We start from the raw sequence: 19511 nt of genomic DNA, 5'->3' as shown, positions 1-19511 counted from the left end.
TAAAGTCTAGGCATATTATGTATTACCGTTGCACCAATCGCTTAGAAAATTCTAGGGGTTATGGGTGGTACTATGGGTTTTTTTGTTTTTTAGCACTTATCCCCTAGAATTTTCCAAGTGATTGAAGATGCGAAACCGAACGATTTTCGAGCTCGACTATAGCTTACTCTGTAGTTTTATTAACATGAGCAAAAGGCAAAAAGTACCAACTGCCATCGTCGGGCAGCAGCGGGAACAGAGGAAGGATGGGAAGGATCGTAAAATTCTATATTTTTTTTGGTTCGAAGTAAATATTCTATTTTAAATTTTACAAAATCTACTTGTCGACAACCAGTGAAACCGTCCACTTGTATCTTACGTACATCCGACCTTGTACAGTGCGTGTCCCTTTGCACTTTGGCACGGTTGGCATTTTACTAGTTTAAGAAGATTAATAATACACGTCCTTGTCTAACTTGACTTTTAAAATTTCAACAAAGTTGATTGTTGTTTTAATCTGGAAGTTTTATCATATCGCACGTTCACACGAAGAAATCATTCCGCATAGTTCTTGTCACTAATTTATGTTGAATGATTCTCATTCGTCTACTACTACAACCTTCGTATCCGACTCGTCCCTTGTTCAATCAGACGACGACGACGACAAGTCGGAAACTCCTGTGGTCCCATCAAAGTGCGCCACTCACATGATGGGAAGATTGGGCCAAGATCCAGAAGTATCCACGCCAAGGAATGATTTGGAGACTGGCGGTGAAGATACGGATAAACAACAGCGTCGAAATTTCGTTTCACTTATGGAAGGATTAGATTTGGAGCATGGGATTCGTTATATAAGTTATGAGTCGGAACTCCAAATGCCCAGCATTATGAAACTAATTCAAAAGGACTTATCAGAGCCCTATTCTGTGTACACGTATCGTTACTTTATTCACAACTGGCCAAAACTGTGTTTCTTAGCGATTGATGGGACGGAAATGGTAGGGGCGATTGTTTGTAAGCTAGATGTTCATAAACAAGTCAATCGGAGAGGATATATTGCCATGTTGGCAGTAGACGAGAAGTATCGCAGAAAGAAAATTGGTGAGTGTGCCTTACAATGAGATCGGAGGAGACGCACTTTTTTTCTTCTCATAATGACTACGGACGTCTATAGGAGACGAGTTTACTAAATTCGAAATACTCTCTTGACAGGTTCCAATCTGGTGCTTCAATCAATCAAGGCGATGGCTGCAGAAGAAGCTGACGAGGTATGGCGGATGCAAGTTAATAATATATTACATCATGTAATGTGTGGCGTTGACGATGAGCGAGATCGTGATTTGATTCTCACTGTTACAGATCGTATTGGAAACTGAGATCACTAACAAGTCGGCCCTACGTCTTTATGAAAATTTGGGATTTGTCCGCGATAAACGACTATTTCGTTATTATCTGAATGGTGTGGATGCCCTTAGACTTAAGCTGTGGTTAAAGTGATAACAGGAATGGCGTCGTATATTTATGGGAATTGTGTTGAAGGCATACGCATTATTAAATTATGCACGTACACGTGAGTTTCGTACGATATTAATTATTATGTCAAATGGTTACAAACTAGTCTGAAACTTTTTTTATAATAAAGTGTTTGTCAATCTTATAAAAATGTTGTATTAATTCAACTATAAGAATTGCATTTTAATTATATCTAATAGTCGTCCTATATTAAGGTAATTGAATTATCTGTTGCGTTTTAATTTCAAACTTTTTGTCTTGTTCTTTATAGAATTTATCAAATATTCCAACTCTGCTCGATTCTTTGTCTTCTTCTCTTCCCCAGGAGATGATTTTTGACCTTCATTTTTCACAACACGGTCGTCCAAGGCTATCTTCTGTTTTTGTTTAGCCTGAATTATACTTTCCATGCCTTTGGTTCTTTTAAAGTTGGGTTCTGAAGGATCAATATTGTAATGATGTGATGAGAACAAGGCAGAAAATCGAGTATCTTCAACATTAACTTGAAATCCATCGTCATCATTCTGCTCTCCTTCTTGTATCTTCTTTTTAAGTTGAAGTTTTCTCTTTCTCCTAGATTTGGATTTGGTTTCCGCTTCAACTGCTATAATCTTCTTAAAATTAAAATGATTCTTCCCTTGATTGTCGTCGTCCAGCAGGAGGAGGTCCAGTTGGCCCTGCACATTTATTGATGAATAAACAATAATATTTATGAACCTTCATTAACAAGAGACATAAATTACAAATTAATAGTACCATCGACTTTTCGTCCGTTCCTGCATCAGTTTTTGGCCTTTCCAACTTTTTATCTTGTTTTCTCTGACCCTGGACCCTCTGACCGCGCGACTTGAGTTCTTGTTTGAAGAAAGGATCGTTCATATCAACATCCACCTCGTCATCGCTAAAAGGCTGATCAAGAGAGGAGTCGTCATCATCGTCGTCTCTACTGCCTGACGACTCGGAACCTTTTTCCGTCGCCACCACAGATTGCTTTCCTAACTTTCTCTGGCGTCGTTTTTCCTTTTGTTTAGTTAATCGTTCTTCCCAAGGAGTCAGTTTTTTAATTTCATCTTCCTTTGACTTTTTCTTGACCAATTCTTCTGCCTTTTGTTTGAGTCCAACTCCCCAACTGATTTCAAGTTCGACGTCCTTCTTCTTACTTTCCTCCTTCTGTTTAATAGAGTCGAGGAGCATTTGATACTTTGCAATCGAATCAGACTCGGAATGACCTTCTACAACATGGATTCAAAATATAGTTACATATGAAATTATTAATATTTTTGGTAATATACAAGTTTAATATAAAACATTAATTCTATAAACATGAATATGAACGCACTTGTTAAAGTTGGTTCCTTCTCTTCAACAGTTTCAACTTCAGAATCTGACGACGACGACGCCAAATAAGCACGCAGATCCTCATCATCAATCTTTTCCTTGGGGTCCAAAACTCGTGCAATTAGATCTTTGCGTGTGGGATCTGTTTCATCCCAAGTGCAGTCAACCTGTACAGACAAAATAGATAACTCCAATACTACTAATGTACTGTTTTCATCAGGCATCGCTCGCTTAGGACAATCAACCAATTTTGGTTAACTTTGGACTAACTTTGATTTGTTGGAGTGCAGTCGTTGTGAAAAACTTTGGTCGATATTTTGACGCATCAGGAACCGCATTACATGTATCCTTTGGTGTCTATTTTGATAAAGTACATAAACAAGCAGACACGTTATCGTCGAGGTAAGAGCATGAATTATACATATACACGAATACGAGACTTGCAATATAGAGACTCACCTCGTCGAATTCCATGTCATCAGGTATAAATCGCAAATCTATTTTTGCAGAGCTGGACTCGTATTCCATACCGTCACATTCGGTGTAAACCTTATCCGCTGCTTCGGGAGAGTCGAATTCCAAAACGGCATAAAAATACCTGATTTAACAGTGAAAACGAAATCATTTAAACTCTAATGTCCACATAGTAAATATGTGGCACCTGACACATATTGTATATATTTTTTAATGGGATAAAACTGTGGTATCAATGTATTGATTACTTTAATCTGTTTAGCTGATACTGACGCATTTTCTCTCTCTGATACTCTGAACCTTCGTCATTGTCAGAATTGTCGTCGGCATTCTTCCCCTCGACCTCCTCATCGGAGTTGTACTCTTGTTTAAACTGCTTCAATTCTAACGGCCCTTTCAAATCCTCTTCTGCCATTCTTTCCTTTCCAAATTCGGATGGAAATATCTACACAGTAAACAATTCTCTAATAAATTATCGTCAATTAATTAAATGGTAATTATGCAAGTACGAGAATTACCGAAACATTAGATAGTGATCCTCCAGGGGGCAAGAATGAGCTAAATAGCAGCATCAAGTCGCCAGCTTTTATTCGATCCCAATCCATGTTGCAAAGAGCGAGGCGTCTGGTCGAATCTTCTGTTCTCGATGCATCTTTGTCAAGTTCTCCCCATTCTAGGCAATATAATAGACCAAGTATAATTAAAATCCCTGTCAAGTAATATATCAGTTACTCTTATTAGAGTTGCCTGATTTACCATGTTCAACATTATTTTGTTCTTCTTCCTCTTCGGACGTTGTTTCCTCGTCGGAAGACTCCTCTCCTACAAATGCACCTTCCCCTCGAGCATAATCGACTTTGCTGCTGTGAAGTAACTTTTTTACAGACTCTGGCAGTTCTGAACGCGCTTTCACATCCAAACTCTTGGAACCGCCAGCAGAAGTCTTCCCTCCCACCTCCTCCTCGTCGTCGTCCGAGGATGGCAAATCTTGTTCGTCGTCATCTGAACTTGAACTCTCAGATTTAACTTGGTGGCTTTCTCCATCTTCGTCCTCGAGATTATAATATTTTCTTAGGTTTTCGTCAGTTGTAAAATTAACGGGACGTCCTCGCTTATCAACCTTGTACCGCAATTTGAATCCTTTGTCCTGCAAAATAAATAAAATAATGTTTGTTCGAGATTATTTAACACTTTATCAATGTATGTTTGACATTTAATATATCTGGTCCATTTAATATATCTTCTCCCTTAATAGATTGATAAAGTGTCAAATAATCTTATATGCCTGAATCTTTTCTCTACTAAAATTATCGACTTCAACTACCAACAATTAACGGCGGTTTACAAGTCATGTTTCACGTAAAATCGCCTTGGCGTGAAAATTTAGTTTTTGAGTTTTTAGTAAAAACTTTTTAGGTGAAATTAACTCCACGATTAACTGACATCGTTTCTATGGGCGGTGCCCCATAGAAATAATATAGAATGATAAAGTGTCAAATAATATTGAATTAACTCATTTCTCGCAAAATTTCATTCAAAATTCATTTTGTTGTTGTAGTGAAATTTTCACGGCAATTTGATTCCGAACAAGTTTGTAAACCTTACTCTAACACGATTGCTTGACCTTAAGTATCTAGGTAACGCGTCTCCCTTATAGACTGATAAAGTGTCAAGTAATTTTGTTACTCTAATTATTAAAATTTTAGCGAATTAAAATAATGTAGAAAGTAAGCCCTTTACATGAAACATGGATTCGAATCGTTTATCAATAGCAATTTTCTTTTCATTCTTTGGCACAGATCTGAAGATCGGGTTGTTGAGGACGCCAGAAAATCTCTCATCTTCAGACGTAAAGTTCTTCTTTGATGATGATGGAATTGAAGGGGATTGTTTGGACACCACAGTGCCCTCGGACTTGTTCTTGACTGACTTATTTTTCTTCCCCATCGTTTCTAACTGATGACAAGTTGCCCACCACAAAGTAGATTAATTGAAGTAATTATTACAATGGACCGTAAATAACTTTCGAGCACATGTGTATCACATTGCACATTTTTTGTAGCCGAATGGTTTATTTTTCCTTGCCACACAATTTATTTCTCTCTTCGCTCCAAGAGATTTGCTCTTTTCAGATTGCCGATTGTAAATCTCATCTCATTTCATGATTGCAAATTGTTGATTATGTCAATAATTAGTTAAAAATTAATTAAAAATATTGATTGTGGTGCTAGTTCAAAGATTTTTATTGTAGCCTTTACTTTTAGGTAAAAATATAACGTGTGATGTAATATGTAATGTTTATAATTTCAAGATTATCTTTGTCCTATAAATTATAGATGAATATTACACAATTGATATTCAATTATAGTCTATCAATTGAATGTTAATTGTGTAATATTCAACATTTAGTTAGTTTCCTGTATAAATATTATGTGTACTGTGAAGAATGGCGAAAAATTGTTCATTTCAAATTTGTTTACTTTTATTTACTTATTTTGTCTGCAATTGCAGGAAATTTTGGGGGTGGGGCCGGTCTCGGGGGGCAACCTTGTCAATGGGGAACCAAGGGCTGAAGCAGCATGTGGAAACTTCACAGAAAACTGGGGTATTTCACTTATCGAAAGCAAAACTTCAGGGTGTAAGAGCATCCTCAAACAGTAATCAACATTATTAACATATTATTAGTTTAATAATTAATTCAACTGCTGATCTACAGTTCCCTCCAGAACTGGTCAAAGTAGTTGGAGTTTTAAGAAGTATTGACTTGAGCGAGAACAAAATTACCGAAATCCCACAAAATATTGGAGCTTTCCTAAACCTCAAATTGCTTAATTTGAATAGCAACTTAATTGGTAACAAATATTTTGACGTATTGTTCCGATTTGCATATGTAATCGGAACAATCCACAGCCACGCTGCGTAATTAATACAAAAATATTAAATTTAAAATTTCAGAGGTTATTCCAGAACAGCTTGGAGTTTTGGTAAAGTTGGAGACTTTGTACCTGTCGCAGAATAGGATCAAAGTCATTCCTGTCTCTGTTCAAAAGCTTCCAAAGCTTAAAGATATTAATTTAAGGTACATGTTTATTAATCTATGAATGTAATGTATTTATGTAAAATATAATTAAAACGCGTGATTTTTCTTCTTTTCAGTGGTAATACCATCACAGTGTTCCCGGCAGGTTTTGCTTCTCTCAAGTTTTTAAGTGTTTTGGATTTGTCAAAAAATCGGATCACCGATGTGCCTGATGGCATTAGCGGACTTCAAGTTGTGGAACTGATTTTAAATCAAAATCAGGTATATATTTGAACTATATAACAATTACAATTTTGTAATACGATTTCCTCACAACAGATAAAGAAAGTTAGCGCAGATCTTGCCAAATGTCCAAACCTTAAAACATTGCGGCTTCAAGAAAACTGTTTGTCCATTGAGAATTTCCCAGTCCAAATTCTGTCAGATTCTCACGTTGCTTTGTTGAGCGTCGAGGGAAATCTATTTGACGAAAAAAAGCTCCACGAATCTGAAGGATATGACAAGGTACATAGGGTACATACTTCGCACCCTGCTAAAATTGCATTAAAAAACATTTTTCACGTTGCATATGCACCTTGTAAAATTATGATCAATATTTGTCTGATTTAGTATATGGAACGATACACGACAACAAAAAAGAAATTGACTTAACGGACATAGGGTTGAACAAGCAAACGTATGTAACAAAGGAACAATTGCAAACTCTTTCTCACTTTTCTAATATTCTAGTCAACCAGGTTATGCGTGAAATGATCATATGTATTTCTTCTTTTTGACGTAATTTTGTCTTCTTAATGTAATCTTTGTATATGTAGCTTTTCTACGCTTTCGCATTATTATGTATGATTTATTTTAGCGACGATTGTAATTTAAGCTTACATCATCATCAAAACTCGGGTATCAATAAATTATTTTACACAAATATGTAGTAAATAGTAGTTGGTTTATTTTTGTTGAATTTGTGTCTGGATCCATGTAAATTTTATTCAACTCCAACCACCCTGCTCCGAACCACGACGGTGTAAGGGCTAGCACTCAAAATCACACCATTATTGGGCTTATCCGATGGTTTAGGTCTGGCGTAATCGGAAACGAATATAAACTTTTGAAGAAGACCCACGAAAAATAAAAAGAGTTGATCTCTGGATAGATTTTCTCCAGGACAGGATCTTTTTCCTAGTACATAAATATAAATCATACACATCTCTATGCACGCGTAGCCAGTATAATATTCAATATTAGATTAAAACGATGCCCACGATGAACTAACCTGTCGAAAACGGAATGAACCTTTCAAATTTGACCACTGTTGTTTTAGAGTCGTCCAGAAATCGTTCTGGTCTGAATGTTTGAGGGTCACCCCAATATGCAGCATCGTTGTTGAGATTGTACAAGTTGGCCATAATCACCGTGTCCTTTGGGATGTCAAAGCCCAAGAGTTCTATCAAGTAATTTTTTATAGTTGTTCCCAATCGTCGTCTAATTTTTTATACCTCCGCCACTGCATTAAGTACAATAATTATGACTCACTAGTGTTAGACGTCGTGCTGTGAAATAGACCCATCGGCACCAGTGACGACTTTCTTAAAATTTCCAGCAACACAGCCTCGGTATATGGCATTCTGAAGGATATCAAATCCATGAATGTGATGGCGAAAGTTAATGATGACTAATAGGAGCAATATAGAATTACAATTTCTTATGGTCCAGAGACGGAGGAGAATTTCCAAGGACCAGGTCAATTTCGTTGTGAACTTTCCTCTGCACATCCTAAACGATGCGTATAATATTACTACGTGGATATATGGCAGAAAGAGTCAATATGCTTATCAAGAGTGGGCCAGAGTGTAATCTCAACAGGTCCTACCTCATGAAGGACCATGTAGAGAAAGGCCCAGTACAGAGTCGCGCTCGTCGTATCAGCCCCAGCCATGAAAAGGTCCAAGAGGGTGATGAGCAGTGAATGCTCTGCATCAAATTGAAGGTGAAAGTATGCATGTTGGTCATGCACTTTTTATTATTATTGGTTATCTATATTGGTTTACCACCGCGTTCCTTATAGAAACTGGACGCAGGATCGCTCGTGGCATCAATTTCGGAGAGATACAAATCAATAAAGTCCTTCATGCCTCCCGAATTTCGTCCTTGTGTGCTCCGTTCTTGCTTGTGTTCCTCAATTATGTCCTGGTAATTAATTTACTCTCACTCTCTCACTTATATTTCAATAAGTGGGCAACCCAAGTTGACATTACACTCTGACCTGCAGAAATCGGTGCACGGCAGAGATCGAGTGAACGAAAGCATTCCAACGAGTGAGGCGTGGGGCCAACTTGAGCAGCCACATATAAATATAAATAAATCGAATGAAATACTTGATTATAGATGAAATTGTGCCTTTATACTGTTTTCTAGACTTACGGGAGGAATAAGAGTGGCCCAGTGTACTGAGTTTCTGACAAGTCCCTTCATATGCATGCATACCATAAAGTTTATAATATATTTCAAGGTTACAGATTACTTTATTAGTGCATTAATTTTACGCAGAAGTTTTGTTGACAATTTTCTGAAGACGAACATCGTCGTGAGAGTAGCGTTGTCCACAAATGATGCTCCACAAGGCGTTCAAAACTGCGAGATTGAGACGAGCTTTTAGGTCAACAGGAGTCCCAACTTTCCCACTGCGTGCACATGTGGAGCAGAAAGAAAATTATCAATCCCACATAAATTATAGCACTTGGCAGCACCAAGATAGGACCTGGTCAATAAAGTAAATTCTAAATGACATGCCTCAGCCATGTGCTCAACTCGTTCACTTCTTGAAGGAGAAGCTGCAATACATGTGGACAACTTGATTATTTGATCTCAATTCATTCATTCTACTTGATGCATGTTGTGACCCTTCGTAGAAAATCTTGTGACTCACAAGATTTTCTAGGTCATTTATGCAGTCATAAATAGTTAATGATTAATTACTCCTTCCATGGATTGTTTCCCAAAACCAAGATCTCGCAAATGTCGCATTGTGAACTTGCGTTGTTCCGCCCAAGTTTTTCCCTCACTGCAGACCAAGCCTAAGAATACGCGTACTTTAATTTTATTATGCGTATTTTGGATATGCAAATAAGGGGTTTTCTAGCAACTAAATGTATACTTATTACCAACATTGGCACCAGAATTGCGAACTTCCAACATTTTAAGGGTTGGACGCCCAGAAAATGCATCCTCTTTGAAAGCTTCCCGAATCGTGTAGTAGCTGTTGAGCACGACAACCCTATTTAATCATTGAAAACAATTAGTGCTGCCCTGGATTTGAGTACATAATGTGATGATAAGTACGTGTATAAATGTATTTGACCAAAAACGGTGCTTGCCTGTATTGCCCTAGAAAAATTGTGCAGATTTCGCCATAGTTGGAGGCCAATGCCTGAAGTCGTTCGAGAGGTTTATATGCAAAAAATGGCATGTACCCAAAAAGGGGGAAACACCAAGGGCCTGGGGGACAAGGTTTATTGGAGCCTGTCGACCCACTAGTACCCCACAAACGATTTCTTAGATTCAGTTTGATCAGGGTGCAAATAAATGCCACAATTCCGAGCATGACGTGAAACAACATGGTGCATAGATCACCCGAACTGCGCAGACAAGACACTGCGCACTAGACCGGATGTTATCATCGCTTTTAAACGATTTGCAATAAGTATAAATAGGTGCACACATGTAATATGAACCGTGTACAAAATGCATATGAAAATATGAAAGTGGCTCCGCACACAAAGAGACTGGGTTGGTGTCAAGAAGGTCAAGATCAAAATCTCCCTAAGAAAAGAATTCATTTTGTTGTGATTTCAAAATAACCAAATTTCGAAAACACTTGAGCATGAGGCATATTGTCCTTATCATTCGTCTTTTTTATACACACAATCATCATTGCCCAGAATCCAGATCTGTCTAAGCCTTCTTCTAACCTTTCTTATGCCTTCCTTTGCGCCGTATACAATTTTGAAATGGAAATACTCTGAATGGTTAACTGTATACATATTTAGTGTTTGATTTGAAATGATGTACACATTATTGGGCAACACCATATTTGCATTTTGCATATATGTGTATGTCATATGTAGCACATTTACATAACTACCAGGAGGTTCTTTTTTGGTTTGCATATTACTTGTCCGTACATATTTATTAAGAGTAAGCGGTTTTAGTAACAAGGTAAATTATTGAGGTTGTTGGTTTTTGTGGTACTTTTAGTAATGGTAATTTAATGTACTATAAATGATTGCATTTCGTACAATTCATAGTCACAATTTGTATGCTTTTAATTTTTAAGATTGCCCAGTTGAGGCATGGGCTACACATTTCTAATGTCACAAATTAGTTATTTCATCGTCATCATCATCATAAATCAAGGAATACTATGAATAGTTCTTGTAATATGGAGAAACGTTGAGGATGATGACGACGACGACGACAACGAGGGGGCGACGAGTCCATTTTACTCTTCTTCTTTCAGTGATGACTAAATACAATCAATACACGTAATAAGTCAACGTAGTAATAATACAAGTAATGGGACATTCAAGCAAAAGTATTATCACTACATGAATGAAATACTATGAAAAAAACACACACACAAACACTTGCACAAATTGAAGAACCATTATTTCAAGGAAACTCAAAAAAATGTTGGGGTTTGTGTGTATGTATACATCTTTGTAAATTGACAAGTTATCTACAGTTTTATTTTCATTTAAAATGCTCGTCGTCGTCACTGAACGATGAAAATGAGCGTTTGGGAGACGCTAAATTATAATAATAATGATAATCATAATGCAATTATTATGAGTAATGAAATAGCAACAGTTTAAAATCTAAATGTATATTATAAGATTAAAATGTTTAAATCAGTCCGAGCGATTATGCCCCAGTCACACACCGAAAATCATTTCGCACGCACGACGTACGTAATAAGTAAGTTGAATAATGCCAAATACAAACAATACTTTGCTACTATACTCTCTGCTGGTTATTAAATAATAAGTTATAATGTACAGAGGATAAAACTTGGTATAAATATTTGTTTTTTTAATGCGAGGTGTAGTAGTACAAGCCGCAGCAGTAACACAGAGCTACATACTACAACATCGCTGGTGAATAATTCTTTTTCGTCTACTAAATAAGTCCCATTCATTATAATATAATGGAAAACAATAAATTATTTGTCGGTCATCTCCTGGTACTTTCGTCATGAGGTCTTGGAGGGAGTGAGGGAGGAGGACTTTTGGTGAACAAGTCCACCAAAATCAGCATCATTGCTTAAGCCTGGGTGTTATCATTATGTAATAGTAATTGTGTATCCTTTGTGTTGTTGGTGAAATAGCTAAAACTAAGTTTGTTATATAAATGGTACATTAATTAAGTTGAGATACCAACTAGAAGTAGTAGTACTGTAGTAGTAGTGTAGTGACTATCATACGAACGACGAACGAACAGTAGTAGTAGTAGTTGTTGTGGTTGTTAGTTTGATGAAGACGGCGACCGACGACTGTGGTTTGGTGAATGGGTGGGTTTTTTTAAGTGAAGTGAAGTGAAGGAGACTCCAATGAAACGGAGACGTTTTTCTTTTCTTTCCATAAAGGTAAAGACGAGGGAGGATGAATGGAGAGGAGGAGAAATCACCGGCAACGGATACTAAGAATGGTGGATTCGTATTAATTTCCACGTGTTGAGTGTAGAAAAAATTACGAACACTGGTACGTGTGTACACCAAGGTTAGCCTAGTAGGTACTTGACATGTTTACAACTTGAGCTCGTTGGCCACTTTGGACGCGATATTCTTGAATCCTGAAATACAACAATTCAATAATTGACATGATTATTATTTCCAAAATGTGATAATGCAAATTAATCTTTTTAATTCAAATTATTTGTACCGATGGAAGTGCCGGAGATGCGTTTAAACCGCACGCCGTTGAGAGAAAGACGAGGCAGTTTACACACTTCAATTTCCCATTGCACCTGAGGTGTAAATTACATTAATCAGTATAATTTATAGCCCTGATCCATTTTTCCCTATAGTTAAACTCACCAAAGAGTCAGTATTCGGGTCGCCGTGAACACAGAGGAGGAGAAATTTCTCGCGTTGTTCGTAATCGCAGTTATTACTGTCCAAGACCTAATTTTTTGGTACCAGCACGGGGTTAACATAAATATTTCACTCATATAAAACACCAGTCAAGCAGCCACGTAGCGCTTTAATACTGTTGGTTAACTCACCTTTCGAATCTCGGCCATAATTTCTACAAAACCAATATTATCATTATTATTAAGAAGAACTATATAATGGTAATGCAATAATAAGATGATATGTACATAAAGCGTGCGTTTGGATTACCGTTTGGGTCTCTTGTGGAGGTGGTCTTCATACTAAAAGTAAACCGTAAGGAACGTGGTTTGACTTGGCTTGCTTCGTCTATGGGTTGGTTTTGGTTTGTAGGAAGTGATGGTGGTTGTTGTTGTCTGAAACAAAGTCAAGCCTATGTACATCACGGCCGATTAAATCTTTGTTTCAAATTATTTTATTTATAGTGTAATAATAATAATAATAAATGGAAATGGAAGAAAAAAATCAGTCTACAAAAGATTCAAGTATATGTCGTCCCATTCACCACCTATGTACATACATATGTAAAGACGTTCATTCAGCTCGATATATACACACTATCAGTAACAAAAAGTCAAAAACATGAATCGCTCTCATAAACACAACACATAGTAATATTATTATAAGTTAAAAATAGCGTCAGACTATGTAAGTGCAAATATATAAGTGTGTCGTTTTTGCTAACTAAATGCCTCAAAACTCCATCATAAAAGTATGTACCCAGCAACCAAAAACCAATTCGAAGCACAAAAACGAATCAAAATATTTAGTGGATTAGAAAACTATGTACTACAATACAAGTAAAAATATGATGTAAAAGTGTTAAATAATACTTTGGATTAGTTTAGCTACTTTTATGATATCACTCATTCGATCTATACCAGCAGCCACCACCAGATTAATTAAATAAAATTACTATAGGATAATGTTTTAGTAATAAAATGGTGATACAACAAGTAAATAGTTGCTGGGTCATACCTTATAGATAAAAGAAGAGGTGGTTTCTTACCCAGGGAGCTTGCTCATAGTCGTCGGCGTCGAGGGTGGGACATTTTCCATCGGTCTTTTGGAAAATCTAGAGGACAATTTGGAGAAAAATGACGATCTAGCGCCTGGGTTGATTGACGATGTGTCCTGCGTGGTGAGCGCCGAGTATGCATTCGATGCGTGATTTCTTGGTCTATTTTGCCCAGAGTGGAACGTAGACCTAAATCAAGCAACATAAAATAAGCAACCCCCCAAGCATTATATTTTATTATTAATCATTACACGCGAATAAATAAATACAAAATGTAAGTGCAACCCATATTTATAGTACTCACCGACTGGGCACATTTCTTGGAAAAGCGTTCCTATTTGTCGGAGCTACCCCCGCTGGTAACCCCCCACTCGTCTTGTTCGAGCTGCACAACAAGAGATAAACAAAACGGATTGTTACATATATTCCATCCCAAGTCCAACAACATTTTCCATCAACATTAATTCATTCCCCACATTTAAAGCGCAATTCATCATTCCAAGAGTAACATTTAATTTAGCGAGTTCCCAAAACTATTCAAGTAGTAATTTTTTTGGCAGAAACAGTATTACTAAATTATTGAAGTTCATCATTGTAGGACATTGTGTAGGACACACATTATGCACCAAGGAGAAGGAAAACTAACCTTTTAAGAGCAGAATCGATATTAGTGTCAAGCGGTGGTAAGTCAGAGTGCCGAGAACCAGCAGCAGAAATGGAGGCAGATTTTGTATGACCTTTCGCACGAGCACCCACTTCCCCACCACCACCCACCGGCAATAAAGCACCACTACACCAAATATAGTACAATAAGTATAAGGAGTGAGACATTTACATTCGCACATACACGGTGATACGATGCATCTCATCCAGAAAAAAAGAACAAGAAATCAGGTTTGAGAACAGAAGGAAATTAAAAAACATTTATAAATACATAGTGTCGAATGTGCAACACTGAAGTGCAATAAACAAGTAAATAATGTGCAGGTATTACGGAATCAAGAAAAGAGAAATAATTTAATTACCTTGTAGCAGAATCTCCCACAGCATTTGTCTTCTCGTTGGAGGAAGCCTTGGCCTCGTAACCCACGGCACTTCGGCCACTGCGGCCAACAGAACCCCCGATCGGGTTTGACCGGTTTCCTGTCCCTGTCATTGTATTGGACTTTGTTATACCACGAGGTTTTGGGCTGTTGGCAGCACCTAATGAGCAGAATTAATCAAGTATGGTCAAAGGTCCAATAAAGCTTTTTGTATAAATTTGCATACCTGTGTCTAATGAAGACGGAGTGTTTGCAGTCTTGACAGTAGCAGATACGGGTCGAGTGGAATTTATTCCAGCCGCATTGTTTGCAGCACTTATTCTTGCCGTATTCTCCTTGATAGTTGCAGAATCTACCGTGTTTTGACGTTTGAAATTCCCTGAAGGAGGAGTTGCATAATTATGATTGTTTGCAGCAGCATTATTCCCCGTCCCTGTCATGGCAAAAGAATCACAAATATTTGTCACAAATGATGAGATAACTTTGCAACAAGTATAGTAAACAAAAGTTTTACGGCCACCAAAACACGACCACACCAGAAGAAGCTCTGAAGAAAGAGCTTTCTTTTGTTCAATATCGTAATTAAGCCACCAAAAGCTCTAAGCAGGAATTTGACAGAAATAGATCATAATAAAATTTAGTAAAAAAGAGAGAGAGTATTACTGTTTTCAAGTGACATTAAGCACAGACAATAAAGAGAGAGAGAGAGAGAGAGATATTGAAAGTGAATAATAATGGTCAGTATAAAATAGTGCAGTTAAAGTGGTGGTGTGTAATGTAACCGTTCGTAGACGACATGGACTACATACAGTTACATTAGAAACAGAGACAGTTAACTGCGCACCAGCCGCGTGAGAAGCGATGGATTCACGCAAACTTTCCCCACCGCTTGCCCTTCTAGAGGGCTTGGAGTTGGTGGCCGATATGGAACGGTGAACTCTATGATGAGACGGCGATTGACCACCTGTTCCGCCAGTCGCTACTGAGTTCCCGGTCCCTGCTCCTCCGCCTCCTCCCCCAACAATGTTGCGTAATGATAATGAGCTGCCCGATCTTGAACCATCACTTTCCAACTAGATATTGCAAAAAAGAAAAAAAATTATCAACCCAAACTGTACAATGAACTGACGCATGAATGACACTCACATCTGACGATCGCCTTCCAAGTAGTAAATAGGTTGCAAATATGTCTACAAATAAAACGAGAAACAGTGATTACAATGTGTGCATATTTACGTTGGATAAAATAAAACTAGCTCAAGTACATACCATCATATTTTTGTTGCTTTAAACTATCCTCAATGTCAGACTTATTGTAGCCCATCCCCGCTAGTATTTCTATACATTTAATAGCATCTACCATTACTTTCTATTGTGTTGCTACACGGTTTTCATAATTCTACAAAACGATGTGGTACCTATTCTCCTTAGATCTGTGTAGTCCGATTCAGGTTCGATATGGGGCTTAAGTTCATCTTCTTCATAACCCATGTTCATCCATTTATCCTTCATTATTGTCTATAAAAGAACAGATAATCCAAATGGTACAGTTACAGACCACCAGTCTGATTTACTGATTTAAATTATCACCTCTAACGATGCTCGTTTAGCTGGATTGAGAACTAAAAATTTTTTTAATAGATTTTCACAGTCAGTGGACATATAAAAAGGTATCCGATATTTCCCACGGAGAACCCGCTCCCTGCGTAATAATAAAAACATCCAATCATTAATACCATCAATTCCAAACAAAAAAAACACAATTTGCTTTAAAATTAAATTACCTCAACTCCCTCAGCGTTGTCCCGTCGAAAGGCAACGACCCACTGACTAGTGTGTATAAAATCACTCCAAGTGACCAAACATCGACTTCAGGCCCATCGTATACTTTCCCTATTACAGAAATGCATGCATTTTTTTCATCTTTTTCATTTTTTCGACATTTCGACCTTTCTACTGACCTTGAAACAGCTCGGGGGCGGCATATGGTGGTGACCCACAGAACGTCACTGAAAAATTTGACCTTGACCTTTAGTATGACCTTTACATGCTACTTAATTGACCTCGAACTAAAATTAAAGTTGGTGGTTATTTCACGATTGACTAAAATTAAGTGTTTAAATAAGTATTTAGGTGATTATTGCTGCATGGCGCAGCTCTGGGCCTTGTGCCGCTTCAAGTGCGAAGCGTTGGCGAAAGTAGAACCGCAATCGCAGGCAAACGGCCTCAGGTTAAGGTGGACTCCTTTGGTGTGTCTATCCAAATGCGCCTTCTTGGCGAAACTTGAGCCGCATACGTCGCACTGGAAGTCCTTGATCTTTTCGTGAACAGCCTTGATATGGTTCGAGACTGATGACTGAGCTGTGAATTCTTCGCCACAGCGGGGACATGGAAACTTCACTCCTTGATGCTTGGCCTTGTCGTGGACCTTCAAATCCGACTTCCGTCCAAAATCTGCTCCGCATTTCCCACAAACAACATCCTTCTTCTTCTCATGGACGAGAGCAATGTGGACCTGCATGTTCCCCTTGTTGGTAAATAGGAAACTGCAGAGGTGGCACTTAAAGTTCCGCCCACCGGCATGCCATCGGATGTGAGTATCAAGATTGGCCCCAATCTTCATCCTTCGTTGACAAAGGGGGCACTGGAAGGGTCTCTCCTCTTGATGAACGCCCCTCGTATGGCGAAGAAGAGTGCCGGAACGGTAACACGAATAGTTGCACAGGAGGCAGTGGAAGAGCTTAGGGTGAGGAGTGGCCAAGTGGAGAAGCAGCTTTTCCCTCGTCTTGAAGCCCTTCTGGCACCTGGTGCATTTGAACTTGCGGGGAAGAAACGGAGGGATGATGAGAGGCTGCATTTCGTGCTGGATTCTCTTGGTCGGGTCGTAATTCGGATGCCAAATTGATGTACGATCCTGACCCTGCAAATAAGTAGAAAAGTCACCACTATTCATAACCATCATTTTATATTTCAAAATTAAACGAACTTACAAAGTTCTCAGCAGCTGACGGGTCGAAGTCATCCACAGCCCGCATCGTGTTCAGGTCAACATTTCCCTTGGCCACCTCCATCCCCAACTCATCTCCAAAATACTCGTCCGCGAAAGGAACCACACCAACATCCACAGCGGATACCGGAACAAGCCTCTTCTCCACGACATCCACAACTATCTGATGCTGGAACATTTGCACAGCACGAAGAAAGCGTTGTCGGTATTCCTCCTCATCTTGTTCTTCGATTTGAGGGACGTTTCCACGCAGCATCAAGATGAACTTCAAAATAAATAAAAAGATGTTAACATAAATCAATATTAAAACTAAACTTTCACTCACCTCATCCATGTCCTCGACTTGAGGGAATTGCTGGAGGACCTTGAGGCAAGTGACGATCCCGACTCCATATGGCGACTTCATGTAGTCGGATCCAGCAGCGACACAGGAAAACACGAATCCGGTGAAGTTGAAGGACTCGGAGGTGAATCCAGGTACACATCGGTACAGAAGTGACCGAGTGAACCAAAATCCCTCGCCCTCCGCGTTCATCTTGAAGAAGATCTGAAAGAATAAAAAATTGATAAAGATATTTAGATTTATATTTTGATTCATTTTTAGGTGATGGACATACATTCGTACACCCCGGCACCACGGTGTCTCCATCCTCGGTGATGATGAGGTCCGCCATCTCGACCTTTTCCACGAAGGCCAGCTGTCCGTCAGCCTCGAAGGGCGAGACGAGGTAGTCCACTCTCATCTTGCGGAATTTCTTGACGAGACTCCTCAAGATGAGACGTTTGGGGGGTGGACAGTGTCCTCCTGTCCTCCGGGCAACTTCTTCTTCCTTTGCCTGTGGGGTGCGTCCGTCCAAGATCATCAGGGGCTTGATGTTGAGGCGGTGCAGCAACTCCACTCTCCTCAAAACAAACCGGACGCTGGCGGACGGCGAGCCAGACACTTGCCAACATCGGTGGATCCAGGCCGAGGTGTCGACGGCTGCCACTCTGCCGAAGAACCTTTTCAGGTGGCATGGGACCGTGGCATTGGCAATCTTTGGATGAAGCCCTGGAATCCCCATGATGGAGTGGGAGAAGTCCTGAAATCAAAAACAATTCAATTATTATAAAAATGATATAAGGGTTAGGTTAATCTTTTTAATTCAAATTATTTGTACCAATAAAAGTGCCGCAGATGCGTTTAAACCGCACGCTGTTGAGAGAAAGACAAGGCAGTTTACACACTTCGATTTCCCAATGCACCTGAGGTGTAATTTACATTAATTAGTTTAATTTATAACTCGGATAGCAAAAAAGTTTAGAGAATTTGACTCTCACCTGATTCCCTATCCTCGGATGACGATGACGACGAAGAGAAAATTATAATCTCGAGGACGAAGATGGAGAAAGCCACCAAGTTAAATCTGAGAGTTCAAGTTCAGATGACGACGAACAAGATTTGCTATCCTCGGACGTCGACGAGGAGGAGGTGGGAGGGAAGACTTCTGCTGGCGGTTCCAAGAGTTGGGATGTGTTGGAAGGTGCTTTGCCAACTTGACTTTTGCAAAATTGCCTTTGCCGATTGTTTTGAGGAGGCGAGGCTCTTCCGAGGTACGACTTCTCGAAGATGATAACCTCTGATTGACTTCACGGGTCGTTGAGGAACTCAAAACTCAACTCGATTATGCTCGAGAGGAAGGTGCATTTGTAGCAGAGGAGTCTTCCGAACGACGTTGGGTAGTTTTATGGAAGCATGTATGTTACCATTTGAACCGCACGCTGGATTTCACATTGCCCCCGACAGACTTAACTTACCCCAAATAATCTGGCTATACGGGCTATTAAACTTGTACATTATACATAATTATTTTTCTACACTAACCAAGATTTAGTATTCGTAACCACCAACTATTATAAGTTATGTATAATTAAATAAAAAATAAGAAATAGACACT

At 38.8% G+C, this 19511-nt stretch overlaps 6 protein-coding genes across 19 annotated transcripts in view; 2 read left to right on the top strand and 4 right to left on the bottom strand.

Moving 5' to 3' along the window:
* Window positions 1-213: 213 nt before the first annotated feature.
* Window positions 214-1636, top strand: LOC110859247 (N-alpha-acetyltransferase 30). The gene is made up of 3 exons (XM_022108140.2): window positions 214-1080; window positions 1192-1247; window positions 1339-1636. Exons 1-3 carry the CDS (start codon window positions 564-566, stop codon window positions 1474-1476), a joined length of 711 nt encoding a protein of 236 aa, XP_021963832.1. The 5' UTR covers window positions 214-563; the 3' UTR covers window positions 1477-1636.
* LOC110859246 (ESF1 homolog) lies at window positions 1584-5397 on the bottom strand. The gene is made up of 9 exons (XM_022108139.2): window positions 5044-5397; window positions 4060-4450; window positions 3822-3976; window positions 3552-3748; window positions 3289-3427; window positions 3100-3186; window positions 2831-2996; window positions 2248-2723; window positions 1584-2168 (listed from the first exon to the last, which is right to left on the bottom strand). Exons 1-9 carry the CDS (start codon window positions 5248-5250, stop codon window positions 1716-1718), a joined length of 2271 nt encoding a protein of 756 aa, XP_021963831.1. The 5' UTR covers window positions 5251-5397; the 3' UTR covers window positions 1584-1715.
* Window positions 5398-5429: 32 nt separating this feature from the next.
* On the top strand, window positions 5430-7265 carry LOC110859263 (leucine-rich repeat-containing protein 57). 2 transcript variants are annotated; one of them, XM_035859342.1, is made up of 7 exons: window positions 5430-5567; window positions 5815-5908; window positions 6020-6155; window positions 6259-6382; window positions 6460-6604; window positions 6662-6847; window positions 6953-7265. In XM_035859342.1, the coding sequence occupies exons 2-7, from the start codon at window positions 5858-5860 to the stop codon at window positions 6992-6994; spliced, it is 684 nt and encodes a 227-aa protein (XP_035715235.1). In that variant the 5' UTR covers window positions 5430-5567; window positions 5815-5857; the 3' UTR covers window positions 6995-7265. The 2 variants fall into 2 exon arrangements, with proteins under 2 accessions (XP_035715235.1, XP_021963862.1); XM_022108170.2 differs by having other exon boundaries at window positions 5815-5941.
* On the bottom strand, window positions 7202-9982 carry LOC110859368 (methyl farnesoate epoxidase). Its single transcript, XM_035859343.1, is given in 13 exon segments — window positions 7202-7519; window positions 7614-7784; window positions 7874-7965; window positions 8037-8113; window positions 8211-8311; window positions 8389-8527; window positions 8604-8756; window positions 8758-8806; window positions 8884-9021; window positions 9131-9171; window positions 9317-9414; window positions 9502-9614; window positions 9715-9982. Coding segments are annotated over 13 exon segments (1608 nt in total). The 5' UTR covers window positions 9957-9982; the 3' UTR covers window positions 7202-7325.
* Window positions 9983-10497: 515 nt separating this feature from the next.
* The window catches only part of LOC110859347 (MAP/microtubule affinity-regulating kinase 3), a 31165-nt gene continuing 22151 nt past the window's right edge, over window positions 10498-19511 (bottom strand). For 4 of the 13 annotated variants that reach the window (XM_022108293.2, XM_022108296.2, XM_022108294.2 and 1 more), the window contains 17 exons: window positions 16529-16576; window positions 16352-16460; window positions 16158-16269; window positions 15986-16085; window positions 15837-15923; window positions 15714-15757; window positions 15412-15640; window positions 14794-15000; window positions 14550-14727; window positions 14171-14314; window positions 13829-13909; window positions 13516-13713; window positions 12738-12862; window positions 12620-12642; window positions 12432-12518; window positions 12277-12361; window positions 10498-12187 (listed from right to left, as the gene is read on the bottom strand). In XM_022108293.2, the coding sequence (XP_021963985.1) occupies window positions 12141-12187; window positions 12277-12361; window positions 12432-12518; window positions 12620-12642; window positions 12738-12862; window positions 13516-13713; window positions 13829-13909; window positions 14171-14314; window positions 14550-14727; window positions 14794-15000; window positions 15412-15640; window positions 15714-15757; window positions 15837-15923; window positions 15986-16085; window positions 16158-16269; window positions 16352-16460; window positions 16529-16576 (1904 nt within the window). In that variant the 3' untranslated portion in view covers window positions 10498-12140. Of the gene's footprint in view, window positions 12188-12276; window positions 12362-12431; window positions 12534-12619; window positions 12643-12737; window positions 12880-13484; window positions 13714-13828; window positions 13910-14170; window positions 14315-14549; window positions 14728-14793; window positions 15001-15411; window positions 15641-15713; window positions 15758-15836; window positions 15924-15985; window positions 16086-16157; window positions 16270-16351; window positions 16461-16528; window positions 16577-19511 lie in introns of those variants that run through there. The other 9 variants (XM_022108286.2, XM_022108288.2, XM_022108289.2 and 6 more) reach the window with 9 other exon arrangements.
* LOC118438744 (exonuclease 1-like) lies at window positions 16583-19508 on the bottom strand. The gene is made up of 6 exons (XM_035859451.1): window positions 18895-19508; window positions 18735-18819; window positions 18192-18656; window positions 17900-18121; window positions 17558-17839; window positions 16583-17487 (listed from the first exon to the last, which is right to left on the bottom strand). Exons 3-6 carry the CDS (start codon window positions 18636-18638, stop codon window positions 16705-16707), a joined length of 1734 nt encoding a protein of 577 aa, XP_035715344.1. The 5' UTR covers window positions 18639-18656; window positions 18735-18819; window positions 18895-19508; the 3' UTR covers window positions 16583-16704.

The sequence above is a fragment of the Folsomia candida genome, unplaced genomic scaffold, assembly GCF_002217175.1.
Source record: "Folsomia candida strain VU population unplaced genomic scaffold, ASM221717v1 Fcan01_Sc025, whole genome shotgun sequence".
Classification (NCBI taxonomy): Eukaryota; Metazoa; Arthropoda; class Collembola; order Entomobryomorpha; family Isotomidae; genus Folsomia; species Folsomia candida.
The sequence above is the reverse complement of the archived record's forward strand: the minus strand, read 5'-3'. Positions and strand labels throughout refer to the sequence as shown.